At 39.9% G+C, this 22,088-nt stretch overlaps 1 protein-coding gene across 1 annotated transcript; it reads left to right on the top strand.

Annotated features, from left to right (window-relative positions):
* Positions 1–20,821: 20,821 nt before the first annotated feature.
* LOC147438602 (uncharacterized) lies at positions 20,822–21,701 on the top strand. The gene has a single exon (XM_086484158.1). The coding sequence runs from the start codon at positions 21,021–21,023 to the stop codon at positions 21,648–21,650; it is 630 nt and encodes a 209-aa protein (XP_086340284.1). The 5' UTR covers positions 20,822–21,020; the 3' UTR covers positions 21,651–21,701.
* Positions 21,702–22,088: the final 387 nt, after the last annotated feature.

Raw genomic sequence — 22,088 nt, 5'->3', positions numbered from 1 at the left:
CAAATATATTTTTGCTTCTATAGCTATGTTCACTCCTGGAAGCACCCATTCAAACTCTTCTCGCACAAAATATTGTTTCCCATGCATCTATCTGTGCAAGCATATATAAATGTCCCATCATTGGACATTTGCATTTGACACGATTTGTGTTCCACCCATGCACTTACACAACAAAATGACGATGAAAAAACGGTAACAGGTTTCATAAGCATTTGCTGAACAACAACGACTCTGACTTCAAGCTACTAACACTTATCCAATGTATATCCAGTCAATAATAGTAGCCATACGGCCATAAGTACTTTAACTCAACAAAACTCGCTTACATCAAAACATAAGTACATATAGCCTCACATTTAATTGTGACTAAAGGCATTTTTTTCCCACTGGGTTTTCCCCTTTAGTCCTATCCAGGTATCCAAGACCTTCATTTTGTAATACATGCCACATTTTATTTTTACTATTTTATTTTTTATATAAACACAGAAAAGTAGACCAATGACATCCCCAAACAACTACATGCTCATCAACTAGAAAATCAAACGGGAGCGGCCCAATTTTTTTAAAAAAAGGCTTCAAGTTTACAGGTACGCAGGATGACATCAAAAGAACAAACAATACAGAGCTACCAAGATAAAGACTTTTTGCAACAACAAACCTCACTCAACCTATTCACGATACAACAACCAATCAGAGGGGGAGAGCTATGGCTTCAACTACACTACAGGTACAAGAAAAAGGTAACTCTACAACATACAAAGCATCCAGTAGAAGCAACTGCAACAAGAAAATCTTCAACCAACACCAAAACATGAAGCACTTGTCAAGGCCACTGTAGACATAGGATCTTGTCGAGGATGACAAGAATTTGGAGGGGGAGAGTGTCGACAGGCCAACCTTTCAACAACGCTTCCACAAACATTCCATGAAGATTCCTCAAAGATTCTCTAAAGATTCCATATGAAGATGTTGATGAAGTGATGAAGATGAAGATGGATGCTGTAATGTGGAGATATGAGCTCATGGACATCATCGAATATCCCATTATTATTATTTTGAGCCATTACGGCCAAACATGGCAGTTGGTTGAGTTGCCTAAAGGTAAGTGGGCACTTCAGAAAAAATGGGTGTGCCATTAGGGAAAATTTGGACTCACAAAGGGGCTTTATAAGGAGTCATTACATCGCAACCAAACATGGCAGTTGGTTGAGTTGCCTAAAGGTAAGTGGGCACTTCGTAAAAAATGGGTATACCATTAGGGAAAATTTGGACTCACAAAGGGGCTTTATAAGGAGTTGACTTCCTCTCTCATGTCCAAAATGCGCCTGTGGTAAAATGCTTACAAATCAACTCTAAACTTGGTGGAGATTTTGATGTAAGAATGTACTCTTCAAGCTCTTTCTATTGATTTATAGCATTCCATGAGATTCCTCATATTTTGAAAGATTCTTTTTTTATTATGTTGTTATGTGACAACTCCGTCTAGAATCTAGAGAATCAAAAATAGAATCTCTCAAAAATATGAGGAATCTCGTGGCGTGCTATATATCAATAGAAAGATCTTGAAGAGTAGATTCTAATTGCCAAATCTTTGCCAAGTTTAGAGTTGATTTACGAAAAGTTTATTAAACACCCGTTTTGGACATGAGAGAGGAAGTCAAACTCCTTATAAGGCCCCTTTGTGAGTCCAAATTTTCCCTAATGAAGCTGAAGGAAGAAGAAGGCAGGGAAAAAAGGTACAAGTTTAGGCTTGTGGTGGTAAAAGGGTTTTCTCAAAAGAAAGGTATTCATTTCAATCAAATATTTTCTCTTCTTGTAAAAATGAATTTAACTAAGCTTGTCTTAAGCCTTGTGGCTACTCATGATTTAAATCTCAACGAGCAAATGGATGCCAATATGGCATTCCCTCACAATGACTTAGAGGAGGAAATTTACATGCTTCAACCAAAGGGGTATGAAGTAAGGGGTAAGGAGAAAATGGTTTGCAGATTAAAGATGAGCTTGTATGGTTTAAAGCAAGCATCAAGACAATGGTACTTGAAGTTTGATTGATGGATGTTGGATCATGGATTCAGAAGATGAAACTCAGATCATTGCATCTACACGAAGAGTTTTGAAGATGGGAAGTTCATCATCCTAATGTTGTATGTTAATGACAGGTTGATTGCAAGTGCTAACATGCAAGACATCAAAGTCCTAAAAGAGGAGCCGTCTAAATCTTTTTCAATGAAAGATTTAGGTGCTGCAAAGAGGATACTTGGTATGAAGATATCAAGGGACAAGACAAAGAAGAAAATAAAGCTATCTCAACGGGAGTACATCAAGAAGGTATTAGAAAGGTTTGCAATGAAAAATGCAGAAATGGTTTTCTACACCTTTGGATGGTCACTTTAAACGAACCAAGGATATGTGTCCAAAGACACAAGACGAGATAGTCTATGTGTCTAAAGTTCCATATGTTGTACTGGTAGGTTCTCTTATGTATGTATGGTCCAGACAAGGCCAAACATTGCACATGCAGTGGGAGTTGTATGTAGGTTCATGGACAACCCAGGTAAAGAGCACTGGCAAGCTGTGAAGTGGATACTTAGGTTTCTGAAAGGGACAACAACAAGTGCTCTGTATTTTGGAGGAACTGGTATTTTTATTCAAGGGTATGCTGATGCAGATATGGCAGGTGAAAAAGATACTCGAAGGAGCACTACTAGCTATGTCTTCACAATTGGAGGCACATTAGTAAACTGGGCTTCAAAGCTGCAAAAAGTGGTGTCACTTTCTACCATGGAAGGAGAGTATGTAGCAATGACAAATGCAAGCAAAGTAATTTTGTAGATTCACAAATTCTTAGAAGAGCTTGGATTCAAATAAGACAATTGTGTCTTTTATAGTGATAGCAAAGTGCTATCAATCTTGCAAAGAACTCAGCCTGTCATTCAAGGGCAAAGCACATTGAGATGAGATATCACTTCATACGCACACTTTTGGAAGACGTAATCTAAAGCTACGAAAGGTGCATACAAGTGAAAATCTTGCAGACATGTTTACAAAGGTGGTCAACAAGGAGAATTTGAGCTTCTGCTCATCTTCAATCAGCATTCAAGGATAAGAAGCTAGGATGGAAAGCAATCACATGTTTGGTGTGGAGATCAGTCTCCAACTAGAAGATTGTTAAGTATGGAGCCTGATTTACCCCTTGTAATTTCTTGTATTAAAAGTGCACATTTGTAAGGCTCCCATTATGAGGAGAAGCCATCATGCATGAAGAACAATTACTCATTGAAAATCAAAAGTTTCACGGCCAGGCTCAAGCTTTATTTGAGAGTGGCTTCATTGAAATATTATGGCCGACGATGTTCGAAAAGTGGTCAGAAAACGACCAATCAGTTGGTCGATTGGCCGGTAGTCAATAGCATGTGGCTGGTGGTCAAAAGTCAAATGACCAGTGGCCGAATTCAATGGATGGTGTCTGATTTCAAAGATGGACTTGTCTTCTCAAGGACGACCACACATGGGCAGATTGGAGAATCCAACTTGGACTTGTCTACACAAGGGTGGTCACACACTACTGCCTCTCATGAGAGAGGGAAGCCCTTTTGGCCTATAAAAGGAGGCCATTTCTACACACATTTTGGAGTGTGAAGTTGATACAACAAGCTAGGTGTGAGGTGGTGAGAGTGAAGCAAGGTGCAAGCTCTATTAAGTGAATAATCCCTTTGTAGCCTACTTCTTGTTTGAAGTCCTAAAGCCATTAAGTGGTTGCTTCCTCGTGGATGTAGCCCACATTGGGTGAACCAATGGAAATTCTACAATCACACTCAAACTTGGCACCACTTGTTGTGCACCCACCTGGCATCAATTTGGTTTCTCTAAATCCCTTCATAATCAGCATCATTGCTTGGGAACTTGTTGCTTCCTCGTAGTACACCATGCTCCATCCATCATTGCAAGTATGTTAATTGTGCCATCGTCAACCCTTGCACCGGTGTTTTGCACTGTATGTTGCACCTTTGCTCCTCAGCATTTCCATAGTTGCTGCAGATTTTCGTCTTGTCTATTCAGCCCATCCGATGAACCTACAAAGCATCTATTCTTCATCTACCTCTACACCACACCTAGTCCTTGGTACTAAATTGAAAATCCACTAACGTAAATTAAAGCCCTAGACTATGGTGACTCGCTCCAACGTCTTCTCTTGCACTCTATTCAACCTTGCTCCCTTGCCCATGTCCTCTCCCTCTCCTTGAAACTTCCCGTCCCCTTGCTCTTACAAAACTCTTACCTTAAAGACACTACTACAATGCACTAGGCTATATGGCTATAGGAAAGAATCTATTGTTAGCCTTCTTATACCTATGATGCTATGCATGAGTAAATTTCGAATGCTATTGAGTGCATTTTGTAAATATAATCTTCAATAGTAGTGAATACATGTGTAGCACATGAAATTTGTAAGAATTCTATATTTTTTACTTTAAATGTTTCTATTAAATACTTTTATCAACTTTTTCTTGGACTTTAATCTTATGTGGATGGGCTGAAAATACCTTATGCTTGTGAATTGGATTGTTGCGATTAAAGAAGAAATTTGAGCAATAGGTAATTATGTCTTTGCAAGGGAGCTTTTATTATCATCATAAATCAAGATATAAAAGGTGAAAACCATAAGAAAATTTTTGTATAGGGGTTGGACCATACACCAAATAATGCTCTAACATGAAGGAGGAGGCGAAGAAAATGAAGGAGTGTCCTATGGTTTTCATTGGCGTTTCAAGGTGCAAATCTTGTTTAGCACCTTAACAACTTCCTACACTTGCATAAAAGCAATATGTACCTATTTTAGACAAACCAATAAATATTGAAATAACTTATCGTGTATTTACTTTGGTAAGCGTAATGACTTTTTTTTATTTCCAAAGCCTACACGTAGCCATTCGACATGATCTAGAGAGTAGACACACACTAAAGAGCACATGCTTTTAAGATATTATCAAAGTGACGATAAACAATAGATGATAATAAACATCAAAGATAAACAAAATCAAAGATTTACAAAAGGTAGTTGAGCATGAGGCGAAGTGGAAAGAAGGTGGACACACTTGACACGATGGTGGAATTCATAGAAGAGATGATGGAGATTGTAGTAGACATGATTGACATGATGATGAACACAATAGACATAATTGAGATGAGAGACTGTGAGAAAGACAAAGAGACCATGATAGAGATGATAAAAAATAGTAGGAATAGCCATAAGATTGCTAATTGAAGAACTCACAAAGAGCATGATGATTGCAAGGATAGATACAATGAATATGCTAGTAGTTAGTGACAATGATAATGAATGAATAGATCTAACTAGGATGGATTGAGATGAAAACAAAATAGCACTTCAACATGTCATCAACCTTAGGACTTTGAGATATTCAATGTTTACTAAGGTAGGGTTTCACATGTCATGGATCATGGCTGCTTTGTGTAGCTTGCAAGCTTTGTGATCAAAAGGAAGGGCTTGTGCATGTGCCACAAAATTCCACATGAATGATTGCTAATGAAAAAGTTGTTGTGAAGGGAGATGAAGAGATATGGGTTCGATTGTTTCCATGGATGGGAATAAAATTGGCCTTTCTATGAGGGATGTGGAACCAAAGACAGGGTAAGATCTTAGATTGACAAAAAGAAGCTCTTTTGATGAGGAATCTACAGTGAATGAGTTCTAAACTTGAAAGATGGGAAGCTTAGCAACTAATAGTGTTAGGCGTCTTGGATATGAGGGATTACCCCAATTGTGATGTTGATGGATATGCACTCTTGTATAAACACGAAGGTGCTCAAGAGAAGCTTGAAATTGAGCTCAATGAGGACGAACTAACCTTCTTAACAGGGAAAACAAGGTGTCAACTGTGGAAATTGTAAGGAATTTTGATGGTTCACTTCCAAAATCAATTAAAGCTACGGTAGCTGATGTTTAGACCGAGGAGTCTTGCACCCATGCTGCCAATGTCACCACTCCGGTTATGGATCAACCTGACTGTCGAGATATGTGTATGCAAAGATGGTGTAGAGCTATAGCTAGTAAATGCCCTAGCTTAAACACTCCATGACATCACGATGGGATCTAGAATTTGATGGTTTTTGAAAATATGTGACAAGAGTTCATCTTTCCAGATGAGTAGACCTATATGTGCATTCTCAAAGTTTCTGTTGTAATTAAGGTCACTCATATGGGAAAACAAATCCATGATGAGGTTTCAAGGCAATGGTTGTTAGAGAAGCATGTTGTGCTTGGTGGCGCTCTTGTAAATATGTTTTGATTTTAAAAGGTCAAGGGCCTTGCTTTGATGTTTTGGACATTTCAAGGCAATGGTTTTTGGAGAAGCATGTTGTGCTTGGTGGTGCTCTTGTAAATATGTTTTGATTTGGAGAGGCCAAGGGCCTTGCTTTGATGTTTTGGACATTTCCTTGAAAATTTGACAAGCTCAACAAGCTCTTGATTGTATCATTCCTAAAAATCGTGTATTGCAATTGTGGTCATTGTCAAGGGAAAGCGAATCTATGATGTGACTCCAAGGCAACGATTGTTGGATAACATGCTGTGCTGGGTGATTCTCTTGTAGATATGTATGCAAAGTGTGATGCTCTTTGCCAAGTGCAAGGCATCCTAGTGCACATCCCCTGTTGCAATGTTGTACCCTATTTATGAACTTTCAAATCTTGTGTTATGGTGACTTGGGCCACATGCACGCTAACGTTGACCTCGTTCCTTTTATATCACAACAAACTTTATTTACATTCACAACAATCGAAAAAATGACAACAAGAGCGTCTACAAAGTGGCACACAAAACTCTTTGCCAACAAGTCATCCATGTTCATTATGTGCATCCAAATCTCCATGTGTATGCATTTGCTTGGATGCCACAACTAGACTATGGGGTAGGGCATGACTTCTATTATTTATAATTCCTTGAAAGACATAGTGTTGACTCTCCACCATGCTTTTGTATGACACTTTTGCATGAAGTGCAATATATGGTCTATGGATTGTCCCATTTCGTTATTGCATGACAAAAAACATGCTTTTTGTGTAGCATGAAAAAATAACGTTCTCTACCTTGCACACGAGGACAACAATAGCATCCCTATCTCATGTTTCGCACCTACCATTTTTAACCAAGGCAAAGCCTTGTTTATCTGAGGAATTGGGCACTTTTTTTGAAGGAAGACAATCACACAAAGAAGAAAAGGAAAATTTGAGGTCGAGGTATCCCAGTATTAGCTTTGTAATTCAAACCAACATACAAGTTTGTAAGGGAGACTATTAGCCTAAAAAACTACCTGACCTATGTCTCTAAAGATCTTTTCAGCATGCTGCTAGCTAGAATCAAATCCCAAAGTTGATATCAGCATTCAACACTTTTATGTATAATCTTTTGCTACGAAATTGAAGACCCAAAATCTTTTCAAATCATGGTATGCATGGCACTTTATTGGGCTACTTGTATTCCACCACATCTAAATGCTACCACTACTTGGAAGAAAGCCAAAGTAGAGGACACTGACAAGACTCAAACTAGTGAATAGGAGACACAAGAGATTCAAGTATGGGAACTGGCTCTAGTCACACCTGGCTAAAAAAGGATAGCAAAATGAGAGAAAAATAGTCAAAGAGAGAGACCTCACAACCAAAATCAAAGAAATTGAAGGTGTCATATCTACTCTAGCATAGTTTAAAGCCAAGCAAAAGTGAGAAACATCATCAATTGATCTAAAGAACTCACAATCTAAGTGTAGCAAACCAAGGGGACTTGTATTGACAAGGATATTGACCTGCCCAACACACCCTCAATGACTACTGTAGACAAAGAGAAGGATCAGGTTCTAGCTAGTACTTCTGAGATGGCTCTAGTAATTCATACTCCAATTCAACATCCAATATTATACCACCTATGAAGAATTAAGAAGAAGCCTATGGTGTGCAACTTGGTGACCAAGACTGTTGAAGCAGCTCTTGCTGCCCTACCAAACTTCCTTGATGGTGTATGAAATTTTTCAAAGTGACCATGATATTGTCATTGATGGTTGTGTGCCCACAATTTAGGCCAGGTGAACACCATAAAAATGCTATTAGCCAGATAATGGAAGCCCAAGTTTCTACTTCAACCTCTGAATTGACTACTCTGAAGGCACAACTAGAACACGTCCGAACCTAGGTTAAAGGGTATGAAAAAGAAATCTAATGCTGCAACATCAAATTGATCAAGATAACGATGAATGGGTCATTTCCATTTAGCATAGGAAGATCGACCACCTGACTGACCAAAGTGAAATTTTGGAAGAAGAAAAAAAGGAAGTGCTCAATGCGAGTAATGCCTTAAGGGTTCTACTCAGTCATAAGAAAGCCGCTCATACTTGGTCTTTTGGTATACCACATATTTTGGAACATAATCTTATATGTCCACTTTCATGGTAGGCCAGTAAAAGTACGTCTCTACTCCCCAAAGAGTAGGTTGAATGCCTCTATGCCCCGCATAGGGAGGAGCATGGGATTCATACATGACTTTCTCACGAAGGGAGTGGGTAACACATAGCCAATTGCATGGAGAAAATAACCATCCTGCAAGGTGAATGGTTCCTCTTTCTTCCCCAAAGCAAGGGCTGATATTATGTCTTTAAATTCAAGGTCAGTAGCATACTCATCTATCATAGAAGATATATCATTGTGAGTTGCTATAGACACAACATTAACTTTTGGTCGTCGTGAAAGTGCAGTAGCCACCGACTTGATTGTGCTTACCAGCAACGTGAGCAATGTGGAAATTAAATTGCAAAAGAAAGTTTTCCCACCTCATTTGTTTGACAAAAAGCTTTGTTTGCGTCATGAAGTACTTGAGACTTTGATGGTCTATTTGTAAAATGAATGGAGTCCCCAATAGATAGTGCTTCCATGTGTCTAGGGCATGTAGAACAACGAAACACTCTTTCTCACAAATGCCCAAAACCTGTTCATCGGTATTGATCCTTCGGCTCTCATATGCTATGGCATGCCCTTCTTGAAGCAAGACTTCTCCAGGGCAATCACCACAAGCATCACATTGGACCTCAAATGGCTTTGAGAGATCCGGAAGCATGAGGATTGGCTGAGAGGTAAGCTTCTCTTTGAGCTTGTCAAAAGATTTTTTCTCCTTAGCACTCCTTGAATACTTAATGTTCTTCTTTGTTAAGTCATGTAATGGTCCTGCTATTTGAGAAAATGTTTCTATGAAGCGTCTATAGTATGCACACATACCAATAAATCTTCTTAGCTCACATGTGTAGATTCCTTGGATTAGGCCATGCTTTTATTACCTCTAACTTTGATGGATCCATACGGATACCATCTTGAGAGATAATATGACCTAAGTATTGAATCTCTTGAAGGAATAATTTGCTTTTCTTCTGGTTGAGAAAAAGCTTGTTCTCCCTCAATGCTTGAAAAATCACTTGGAGTAGATGATGATGTCATCAAAGAACACTCCAGTGAACTTGCGGTAGGGTCTAAATATTCTCTCCATCAAACAATTGAATGTCGCAAGTACATTGGTCAAAGCCAAAAGGCATGACTAGATATTCATAAAGACCAAACTTTGTACAAAATGCGGTCTTTAGGATATCTTCATTCACTATCCTTATTTGACATAGCCACTTTTAAAGTCAATCCTACTCAAGTAGGTAGAGCCTTCTAGCTTATCAAACAAATATTCTACCCGAGGTACGTGAAATCTGTTTCCAATAGTGATATGGTTTAGTGCGCGATAGTCGACACACATGCGGTATATACCATCTTTCTTTTTCACTAAAAGGAATGGAGAACAAAAGGGAGAGGATTTAGGTCTCACCATCCCTTTTTCTACCAATTCTTGTACTTGCATCATGATCTCCTCTTGTTGAGCTTGAAAAACTCGATAAGGAGGTTTGTGAGGCGTTGAGCTTCCTGATAGGAGCTCAATTCGATGGTCATCATCGCCTCGTTTTACAGGATAATCCATAGGGATATCATCGATGAACACATTGTGGAATCCTTTTAGAAAGTTAGACAAGTCTAACTCTTCTTGATTCCTACCATTCACCTTTGATGAAACATTAGGACCCTTTAGGGACTCTTTGACAAAAATCATGTGTGCAAAAACTGAGCTCTTCATTGATTTATCAAGGGCAAGAGGATTTACAAGTGGTATAGTACGACCAGACTCATTAGCATCTATATACATATTCTTTCCCCTGTAGGTAAAGTAGATTCTCCTTTCAGGGAACTTCATGTTGGCAGCCATGCAGTTGAACCATGGTGCCCCTAGGATAGCCCCCCTCATGTTGGAGAGGAGAGATAAAGAAGTCTTCTTTGTTGACATAGCTTTGGACATGAATCCTCAACTTCCCAATCAAGGGAGTAACAGAGGCTTGCTATCCCTTGAAAGCGGCATCGACAATTACAACATCCCCCATCTCAAAAGCTTGAATGCCCAACTTGGTGGCCAAGTCCATTGATATGAAGTTGTGAGTAGAGCTAGGGTCAAACAAGATGAAGGCATCATGCTCCCTTACCTTTCCCCAAGAATAGGAGAGAGGTGATTCTTTGCAATAAGGATCCTCTTTTGGAGCTTCAGTAGTGGAAGCTCTAGGATTCTCATTGTGAGTATTTCTTTTTGGGCAAGAATGATAACCATGTCCTTGCTCCCCGCACTTAAAACATTTGTGATCCTTGCAAAAAATTTCAAGCTCTTCAGGAGAGAGTTTATTTTTACCTTTGTAAACTCCTTTCTCCTTGGACCGATTGTTGTTGTTGTTGTTGGAATGGCCTTGGGAAGAATTTTGGGCATTAATGTTTTTCCTTTGCATCACTTTTGTCCTTATTTTCTATGGGCTTGACATTCCGTCTAGCCCCTTGTTGCAAATCGATGCGCGAAGCAACCATGGTATGGTGGATTACTTTGCTGATAGAACTAGGCCATTGAGAGTTGGAATACTCAGCCATCTCTTCAGGTAATCCCGCACAGAATTGTTGCTTTTGCTTGGCAAAGCCTAACTTTTGAAAGACAGTAGCCTTGAGATGTAAATCCCAAACCTTGTCCACATATTTGTGGATAGACTCATGAGAGAAGCCTCAAACTCTACCATTCGGTGAGCACTTTATCCTTTGCATCGCTTGCAAGAAATTGCTTCATGATGGAAACTCGTAGAGTTTTCCTATCTTTGGGGCTTCACTGTTGCCACAAAGACTAGCCCACCATGGATGAGACGAGTTTTGGAAGTGCATAGCTACATGGCGTAGCTTGGAGGACTCCGTGAAGCCCTCATCTCCAAAGGCTGCATCAAATTGTTAGATGAAATCCAATACTTTGTCGGTAGCAACAAAGGTGCCATCATAGGTGATAAAAGAGATACTCTTTCCTCCCTCTTTGAACTTCTTTAGCTTTTGTGACCTTCGCCATGCAGGCTAAGATTTGCAACGTCCTCCCCTCTTGTATTCTCTAGGAGAATAGCCATAGCTTTCATCCGTAGAGGAGGAAGATGAAGGAGAACGAGAAGAGGGTTACCTCTTTCTTGCCCTTTTCTTCCTTCATTTCCTCTCTTCCCTTTTGGAGTGATGAGAAGAAGGACTATGGGTTAACCGTTTCCTCTTGGGAGGAGTTGGTGATCGTTTAGTCCGCCTTCTTTGTTGAGCCACGTCTTCAAAGGAGCTTAGGGATTCATTACTTTCTTGATCTTTAGATTCCTCCTCTTATATGGGAGAGAGTCTTCTTTTGGGGGTCTCATCAAGAGGCCTCCTAAGCTCTCTCTCCTCTTGGAGAGGAAGGAAATTCCATAAGCATGAAGTTGTTGAGTAACTTCAGCGGGGTTGCCCATTGCTTGTTGCAACCTAGTAACAAGATAATTAACAAACATGGGGGTATCATCATTAGCACCTTCATGTGAAAAATCAAACTTATCAATGTTCATTCTACTCTCTTGGTTATTTTAATCTATGTTGATTAAACTTATGTGTTTACTTAGTGTATGCTTTGGCAATTCAAAACCTCAGTTGCTACTCCTCTTAGCCTTTGAGAATAGGCACTTAAGTATCTACACCCATGGCTCAAATTGGTTAATTATAGAGAGTAGTGGAGTGGGTCTAACATAGCGAAGCTACCGAGGGATAGCTCCTTTCGGACTTCTTATCGCTCAATAAAGCCGTAGGCAAGTCTAAGAAGACTCCATTATTAAGACCAAAGCACCCAGGTGTGCACCATATCCCACATAGTGGGCTCAACAAAACCAATAATAGATCCCAGTCCCACTTACCCTAATATAATTAACAAAACAACCATTAATAGGCTACTTAAGGACCTCTCTTATTAAGCAAAAAAAGAGAAACCAAATGCTCTGATACCAATGTAATGGGTATGGCCTATGAACTTTGAGATAGCAAAATTAAGAGAATTAGAGTGAGCACTTTTGTGAGATTACTTTGAGAATATGGAGGGTGAACTTAATTGATGGTAGTAGCATAAACATAGTACGTAATTGACTTGGCATGAACAATACTTTTGCAAGAGAGAAAGTATTAGAGAACATGACAATAATTGAGGACCGGATTTACTTGGAGCTGGTCCCCCCTTCAAAAGGCGTTTGTATTATAGATTCTCCCATTAAGAGAGACTTGTTACAATACAATCTTTGTGTTCCTTGTGACCTTGGTGATGCTATGAAGATGGAAAGCTTCATGCATCACAAGAACATAAACTTTGCAAAAAGCATCAACTATCCCAAGCCTCAGTCCGAAGGCCTCAAACACCTTCAAAGGTGGAGAGAGCTATCGGGGAATGAGGGTAGGGAAGAGGAAGAAGAGTCATCCATAGGAGAAAGAAATAGTTCCTCACTTATCATTACTCTTCTTGCTTAGCATAGCATAATAACATATTAGTGAAGATGACGAAGATGGCAAGCTTAAGCATTGAATCATGGTTCTTGGTTGAATTTGCATTCCATAGCCAAGATTGTTGGTGTACGCTCTCCACTTCTCAAAACAAGCTTGGAGAAGGAGATGGAGCTCTTGCACTTTTCACTTCACACAATGAGAGAATGTGTGTGTATGTGTGAGACAGTATACCCCCCCTCTCATGCTTGGTCCACACCTCTCTCTCTCTCTCTTGTATTATTTTATTATTTCATTTAGACATGTGTCCTCTTTTTTCTCTTTGAAAGAAAGAACTTAATTATTTATTTTTTTGTATCTAAATTCTCATTGGACCCCTTTAAAACTTATCCAATAGCATTCAAACACATCAAGAGGGCCACATCTAGAGGATCATTTGAACATGTGTCTTTTATGCTTAATAAATCATTTGATTGAATGGAATACTTCAAGGACTTAGTCTAGTCAAGCATGGAAACATTCATGCCTCTTGAGAGTTATCTTTGAATTGAATACTTCAAGAACTTTAATCATTTAAGCATGTGAGAAACACCTCAAGCTTTTGAGTAAGGTTCCAAGTAACACTTAGCAAGTCAACAAGCACCTCATACTTGGGTAGGATTCCCACCTCAAGGTCAGCCCTAGCTTGCCTAAGGTCAAAGGACTTTTGAACACTAACTTTTGGAGGTCTTTAATGAAGCTAACCCTATGGTCTTTAAGCTCCATTAGGTAGCATTTCTCTTTGACAGACCATCTCTCATTTAAACCCATTTACCATTGGCCCCATGTTGAGATAGATCAGCAAGCACATGTCTATATTCTAACCCTTATTCCCGTTTATTATCCCACATTAAATGATTAGTTTAATATGAGAAAATCATTTGGGTTGGTTGGATATTAGATTTTATCACACAAAAATAGAGCTCTTTATTGACGTATTGAAAGCTTGCTTATGTACAATGGGTATGGTGTTACCCAACTCCTTAGCATCTATGCACATATCTTTTTTCCGGAACCTAAAGTAGATTTTCCTTTCAAGGAATTTAACATTGACAGCCATGCAATCAAACCATGGTGCCCCTAGGATTACATCCTCATGCTTGAGAGGAGAGATAAAGAAGTCCTCCTTGTCCACATAGCTTTGGACATGGAGCCTCAATTCCCAATTAAGGGAGTGATTGAGGCTTCTTGCCCCTTGAAAGCACCATCAAGAGGTAGGACATCTCCCATCTCATAGGCTTGGATGCCTAGCTTGGTGGCCAACTCTATGGATATGAAATAATGAGTAGAACTAGGGTCAAAGAGAATGAAAGCATCATGTTGTCTTACCTTTCCCCAAGCGTGGCATAGAGGAGATCCTTTATGGTAAGCATACTCTTCTTTGATTTTGACCAAGGTAGCTCTAGGAGGCTCATTTTGTGTATTCTTGTGGGGACAAGCATGATAGGCATGCCCTTGCTCCCCGCACTTGAAACAACTGTTATCTTTTTGATAACACTCTAGATCTTCACGAGAGAGTTTATTTTTGCCGTTATAAACTCCCTTCTCCTTAGCTTTGTTGTTGTTGGCGTTACCTTTGGGAGACGTTTGGACATTGTCCTTCTCCTTAGGCTCGTTATGGTCCTTGTTTTCTGTGGGCTTAGAATTTCTCTTAGTCCCTTGTTGAAAATTGATTTGTGAAGCCACCATGGTATGGTGTATGACCGTAGATATGGTGCGTGGCCTTTGGGAGTTAACATACTCCGTCATATCCTCAGTTAAACCCACACAAAACTGTTGTTTTTTCTCTCCAAAATCCTTCTTTTTGAAGATAGTGGCTTTGAAATGTAAGTCCCAAAACTTGTCTACATATTTGTGAGTAGATTCATAGGGAGAGAGCTTCAAGCTACGCCATTCAGTGAGTACTTTGTCTCTGGCATCGGTAACCAAAAACTACTTCATGATGGAAGCTCTTAAAGCTTTTCATGTTTGTGGAGATTCACCGTTTGGGAAGGAGATGTGTCGTCAAGTAGTAGATTTTTGAGCCCTTCATACGGATCCTCTTCTTCTTCCCTTATCGGAGAGAGACTCTTTTGGAAGTCTCACAAGGAGGTTTCCTAGGTACTCTCTCTTCTTGGTGGAGAGTTTGGAGAATCCCATGAGTACATAGTTGTTGTTACACTTCACCTTGGAGGGATGGAATGCCCATGGCTTGTTGAATCCTGGTAACAAGAAGATAATTAGCAAGCATAGGGGCATCATTAGTAGCCTGTTCATTAGCAAAATCAAAGCTATCAATGTTGATTTCACTCTTTTTACTATTGTCAGTCATTCTAACAAATTTTCGGTGTAAAATTTTTAAGTGTACTTTGGCACTTCAAGCCCTAGTTGCTACTCCTCTTAATCCTTTAGAAAAGCACTCAAGCTTCTGTACTCATGGCTCGAATATCATTATTTGCAAGGAATAGAAGAGAGGGTCTTTCACCACCAAAACAACACTGGCTCCTTTCAAGCTTCTAATAGCTCAATAGTGGTTAAGCCGTAGCAAGCCCCATAGGACTCCACTATTAAGACCATAGCTCTCGACGGTGATCCCCATTATCTGCATGAAGCAGGCGCACTGCAAGGCTGAAAAATCCCTATTCTACTTACTTAATTGCAATTAATAATACCAACCATTTATAGTCATCTTGAGGACCTCTGTTCTTGAGGAAGAAAAGAGAAACCAATAGCTCTGATACCAATGTAACATTTAATGGTCTAGTAACTTGTGTGTAGCAGAAAATAACATAGACATTGTGAGCATTTCATTAAGAATAGATTCCTAATGAGCATAGCAAGAGTGCTTGGATGGAGAGGGCAACAAAAGCATAACACCTAGTTAGATAGGCATGAACAATACTTCAAAAAGAGAGAGAAATTAAGCTATTGACGACAGTTGAGGACCGGATTTACATGGAGCCGACAGTCCCTCCTCCAAAAGGTTTTGTATTATAGGTTTCCCCCATCAAGAGAGACATCTTACAATACAATACTTTGTGTTCCTTCAATAAATTGCTGGTGCAATGAAGATGGAAGCTTCAAGCACCAAGCTTACCTTTAAAAAACAACATCAATTCCCTCACGATCTCAGACCCAAGACCTCACACACCGTTGAAGATGGTGAGAGCTAGCGGGGTATGAGATCAGATCTAGAGGAAGAAGCAGTTTTCTTAAGAGAAAGTAGTATTTATCCTCACATGATCACTGTTAATAGCTTAGTATAGCTTAGTAATTAGCATGGTAGAGGAGATGAGCATACATTGGATCTTGTCTCTTGGTTGGATTTTCATCACAAAGCCAAGAGTTGTTGGTGTAGGCCTCCCTTTTCACAAGCTTGGAGTAGATGATGAGATTTCCATTAAAGCTTGAGAAGGAGATAGTCTTCTTTACTTCACATATGAGTTTGTGTGAGTGTGTGTGCAATAATGCCTTGAAAAAATCAGCCCCTCTCTATCTCTCTTGGTCAACCCCTCTTGCCATTTCCTCTTGCTGGCCCCTCATTGGCTCGTGCCAAGCTTAGCCAATAGGAAAAATAGAGGTCAAATGGAGAGCCTTGTGACAAGTGTCACTCTTTCCCCTTTAGTGAGAGATTTAGGTAATTAGATAATTCAATTAAACTCTCATTGGACCTCTTAGTCTTCTGGCCAATAGGAATCAAGCAAGCCATTGGGTTGATGAATGCTCATTGAACCCCTTGGTAGACTGTCCAATAGTCTTCTAGGAAGCTTAGTTTTCATTGGTTCTTTTATCAAGAGTTTTTAAATGAATTAAACTAAATTTACTCAAGCCTAATTCTCATTGGTCCACCTCTATGGCCATCAAATAGGATTTGAATGCACTTTCGGGGCAACTGGTCTAGGAACTTGACATGTGTCCACTATGCCCTTTGTGTAAAGGGAGCTTGGAAGAGTGTGTGTGTGTGTGTGTTTCTCTCTCATCCCCTACAAAAATGGATCGCTCCCTCCTTAATAGGGATGTGGGAAGACTTTTGAGTCTTCCCACAAGCATCGGAATGTCCCTAAGGCTTCACCATTGAACATTTCATTTAATTTTGGAACCTAAGCTTTTTGGAAGTCTTAATGGGCTGAACCTTAGAGTTTTAAAGCCCCTTGATGCTCATTGCTCTTTTGTAGATGGTCCCTCTTTGAATCCCTATTTTCCCTTTTTGTATCCCTACTGAAACCGGTCTGCCAGCTTACGAATATTCTAGATTTTTCTCCCCTGGTACTTCCCCATATTAAATGATCAGTTTAACATGAGAAAATCATTTAGGAGAACTAGATAATAGCTATTATGACACCATGCCATTTTCATGCTTACATATTCAAGCCACCCACGTGATTCCTAAGCTATACAACTTAACAAACTTTAGATTGTTGCTGAAACTTAAGACTAGGAAATACTCAAAGATTTGGAGTATGGTGGAGCTCTTTTTAGTGTGAGCAACCTATTCCTAAAGTAGACTCTAGAACATTAGCCTGACTCTTAAGTTGTTTTATAGTATCTTCTAATGTTATAGTCTCGTTGAGTTTTGAAAAAGCCATGACCACAAAACCTCCGACTCCAAGACGTACCAACCTTACAAGCTCTTGCTGCCCTACCAAACTTCCCTGATGCTGTATGAATTAGATTAGAAAGACCATGATATTGCTATTGATGGTTGTGGGACCACAATTGAGGCCAAGTGGAACACCATAAAAATGCTATTAGCCAGATAATGGAAGCCCAAGTTTCTACTCCAACCTCTGAATTGACTACTCTAAAGGCACAACTAGAACACAACCGGACCTAGGTTGAAGGCTATAAAAAGGAAATCTAATTTTGCAATATCGAATTGATCAAGAGAACGATGAATGGGTCATTTCCATTTAGCAAAAGAAGATCGACCAGCTTACTACGCAAAGTGCAATTCTAGAAGAAGAAAAAAAGGAAGTGCTCTATGCTAGTAATCCCTTAAGGATTCTACTCAATCAGAAGAAAGCCGCCTTAAGCTCTGTCCAAGAAGTCCACAAAACTCTGAAGCAGTCAATTATGGATAAATACATATATCAATCTTTGGTGGATATATCTAACCAGAATTGTAATCTTGACTAAGGTGGTTGTGTGCATCTCAAACATAATTGAGCCAACTAGATTTTGCAAATCTTCCATATTCAAAGTTATCAAGCATTGATGGATCATATGAAGAATCAAGATGATGATGAAGATGAAGACAAGGAGAGGGAGGGGGATGGAGTAGGTCCCAACAATAGAAAGGGTGATGATGATAGTAGTTGAACCTCTCCTCCAACACTAGGCTCAACAAGTGGGGAGTAGCAGACTGGCAATACACAAGGCTCTAAGCCAACTGGTGAAAAGGCTTAGGACCAGACTCAAAACCAAAAGGATCATACCCAATCTAATCAAACCCAGTAGCAGACTCAAAAAGAATCCACAAGGCAATAACACATTCAAGAGGTTCAAAGGTTAGCAAAAGGCCAAGGTATTCTGATAGATTTGGATTTGGATACTGACTTGATATTGATATGGATTATCCTACTGAGTGTTAGAGCCTAAAACAGTGCCTACACAAGTAGAAGGCTACTCAAATCCAAGAATATTTTCATGATGAAGCTGCTTACTCCGATTTAAAATTCTTTTAGATGCTCTATGTAGAGCTAGAAGGATAGTACAACAATAGCAAATGATAAAGCTATCACAAATACTTGTCAATTATCCCCTCATCCTAGTACCATTCAGTTTCTTGAGTGAGTTCTAGAACATATGCTTTTTGATGATGATGTTGTAGTCAATGGGCCAACTGCAACAGTCTTCCACAATGAACTTGGAGAGTTTGTAATTGCACATTGAAATAGTACTGGATGATTCACTAATGTATAGCTGCATGAAGAATATTAGAACTCAGATCAAAATTATGTTGGTCAAACTTCAAATTGCCAAAAATGTTTTGGATCAAAAATTTAGAATGTTGCTAGAAAACAACGCCAATAGTAGATGTCACAAATTGGCTAAATCCAGACTCACTAGGGGAAGGTGTACTTTGTATGATGGCACAAAAACCTCGAATGCTCCAACACTCTAGAAAATGGGGATGATGACTGATCATACGGAGAAACTAAAGTAGGAAGCTATCTTTCAGCTTATTCAAAAGGAGAATGTTGGCACCATTGCTTAAGGTATGTGTCAATCTCTCGCAATTTAGGCTCTACCTCAATCTATTTTGAAGGCCACAAGGAAGAAGTCTCTAGATCTTAAGAAGAAATGATGACACCTCGAAGCATGTATGGATATGCAAGGCAATACACAAGCACATAAATCCAATGCACAAGCATAGACCTTGCAGGATAGTGGGGGGATTAAGACCACTTCCCCAAGGATATCAATCATTTTCAACAGTATACCTGAAATTTTGAAAACATTCCAAAATTTAGAGAAAAGGGAGAAGGAAATGTAGGCAGTGGAAACAAACCCTTTTCGGGAGTCAAAGTAGTAGTAAGAATTGGTAATTATCGGATCCAGTTACCATGATAATTGTATATTGCACAGTCAATCAGAGACCCAATCAATTAGAGACTCATTTTGCCGGCTATGGTTACTGTAACTATTATCCTAGAGTCTAGTTCTACTCTTTGTACTCTTTTGGCATTTGTTATGAGAATTACTTTGCTCATAGTTTTACTTGATACGAGTTGTACTCTCGTTTTTTGAATACACATTTCACTTCTAATGTTAGTCTCTTGCTTCTATTCCCAATCTGAGTCATTGTCTGATCGTATGTTTGAAGTCTCTATCTGAAGCCTGCCTCAAATAGCTCTTAGAAGTGACTAGCTCATCCACCAACTCACATTGGGCTTGACATTTATGGTTGATGGAATGTTTCTCCAACATTCCCTTTCCTTTTCTTTCATAGATATACAATCTTTAATTGGGTATGCAATAACACATTACAGTAGCAAGTGAGGCATGGCATAGCTGTAGAAGAGAAGAAGAAAAAGAACCAAAGAGAAGAAGACTCTAAGAGATGTCAAAACAAAAGATGTGAAGTTTTATATCAAGGTGACAATATTGCCTCTATTCGACTTGCAAAAAGCTATCAAAAGAAATTGCTTGCACAAAAGTGCCCATAAAATAGTGAATGGTTATGTGATAAGAGAACTTGAGGGACTATTAAAGCTAGTAGCATGGCCCAAGCGGTTCACAAACATCAACACAGGTAATATGTGCACATGCTATTGTGCACATGCTATGGTATCACATATATAAAGAAACACTGAAGCCAAACCTATTTGAAATTGGCTATAGAAGTGGTGAGATGTTGCAGCAAGGAGTAATTGGTGATTAATACCAAGATTATCGTTCCACAATTGTGTCTAATTTGATAGCAACCTTCACATAACTTCCTCATCTCCATTAATTCTTGCTATCAAGATTACGAATATATGCATTAAAGGCTCCAATAGAGATTACTAGAATACCAAAAGGCTCGCGGTACATTAAAATAAATTAAGATACAAATTATTTTTTACAATCAACTTTCTAACAACCATATCTAGCCACTGCACCATCGTTTCACAATAGGTGTTTTCTTCATGAATGAAAATGGAACATTTTTGTGGAATGGGTTTGAGAGAAACTGCAATAGTAGGATGTGTGCGTCTGCAAAAGTTTATAAGTACAAGTCTTAAAAGTTTTGAAAAAGCCATGACCACAAACACAAGAAGATTTAGAAATTTTCTTATGTAGGAAAACAGAGTCTTTTTCAGTGTTTTTCATACAATGCACAACATCATGAGCTTCTGCTCGGGAGGCACCGCATACCTAGCTAGGTATGCCGTGCCTCCCTCACTGAAGCTAATGATGTTGATGTAAGTCACAATGTGGGAACTATTGTGAGAATTTCTCCAAAACTTCTTGTGAAAACCCCCGACTCCAAGACCAACCGACCTTACAAGCTCACAAAGAGGATAAAAGAAGGACCTTACATCATACATAGGACTTCTTATAAGAGGAAAGCGCTGCACCTGGATCATCTTGGCGTTTATTCTGCAACGACGGCAAAGGCAGCAACTTTAATGGATCCAAAGCTGGGAAAGGCAGGAATTCATGGAGATGAAGAAACGTATCGTTGCCGCATGTGCTCGCAAAGGGCCTTGCAAAATCCAATCGTGACTGCATGTGGGCACCTCTTTTGTTGGCCCTGCTTCAGCAAATGGCTGGATGAATCGACCACCTCCGAGCTCTGCCCTTCCTGCAGCTACCACCTCATGATGCACCCCCACGAGAAGGGAAATCAAGGCATTCCACCCTTCCTCTTTGTGGCAAGAATTAGAGCTGCAGGAGGCCGGCGGGCCGCCGGCGCAAGCCGCAGTCCTGACTTTGCCTGCGGGCGCTGCGAGCGAGCGGAGGCGGTACAGCCGGTGATCCTGGGGCCGTGTGGGCACCTCTGTTGCTGGGCCTGCCTGGCGCCAAATCAGGATCCCGCAGCAAAAAAAATTACGATCCGTTGCAGAAAGCCGGAGTGCAGGAGGAGACGCATGAGCTTCAAGGCCTTCCAGCAGATGTGCCCCATCTATGGAGCCAAGGACGACCCCGTCGCAATGTCCTTCGCCTCTTCAAGTGTCCATTCTCCATGCGTTTCTCTCCATTCGCTGCTGCGTCTTCTGGGGGTTGAACTTCCCAACTCTCCGATCCATGGGTTTTAAACCTCCACTTCGCCCCACTTGGTTTTTATTTTATTTTAATGAGAACTTTGAAATCAGAAAACACACACTAGGTGGAGGCATCCCGACTCTTTTGGATGAACACTGAGTTTTGTAAAATATTCCTTTTCAAACAAATTGGATCTTTTTATGTCATGCTCTCTCTCTCTCTCTCTCTCTCTCTCTCTCTCGTCTCCTCGCACATGCACCCTCTATTGGAGTACACCCGATGGAAAAGTGGAAGAGACCCACCTCAGGCCCACCACGTCGTTGCAACTTTCAATCACCTTCTTATAACGCTCCTATTGGAACAACAATCCTTATGCAATGCAGACGAGTGTGTTGTTTGTAGCCATTTTGCACCAATGGGGATGCGAGAAGATAAATGATTGGCTAATGCCATGCTTCGCAAGAACAAAAGGAAAGCAGTAGACCGTCGAC

This window comes from Adiantum capillus-veneris, chromosome 16 (genome assembly GCF_014529385.1).
Source record: "Adiantum capillus-veneris isolate H3 chromosome 16, ASM1452938v2, whole genome shotgun sequence".
NCBI lineage: Eukaryota > Viridiplantae > Streptophyta > Polypodiopsida > Polypodiales > Pteridaceae > Adiantum > Adiantum capillus-veneris.
This window is presented reverse-complemented; position numbering and strand designations above follow the sequence as displayed.

Excerpts from the sequence above, each read along its gene's own strand:
- LOC147438602 (XM_086484158.1), top strand. The coding sequence starts at position 21,021 with ATGGATCCAAAGCTGGGAAAGGCAGGAATTCATGGAGATGAAGAAACG.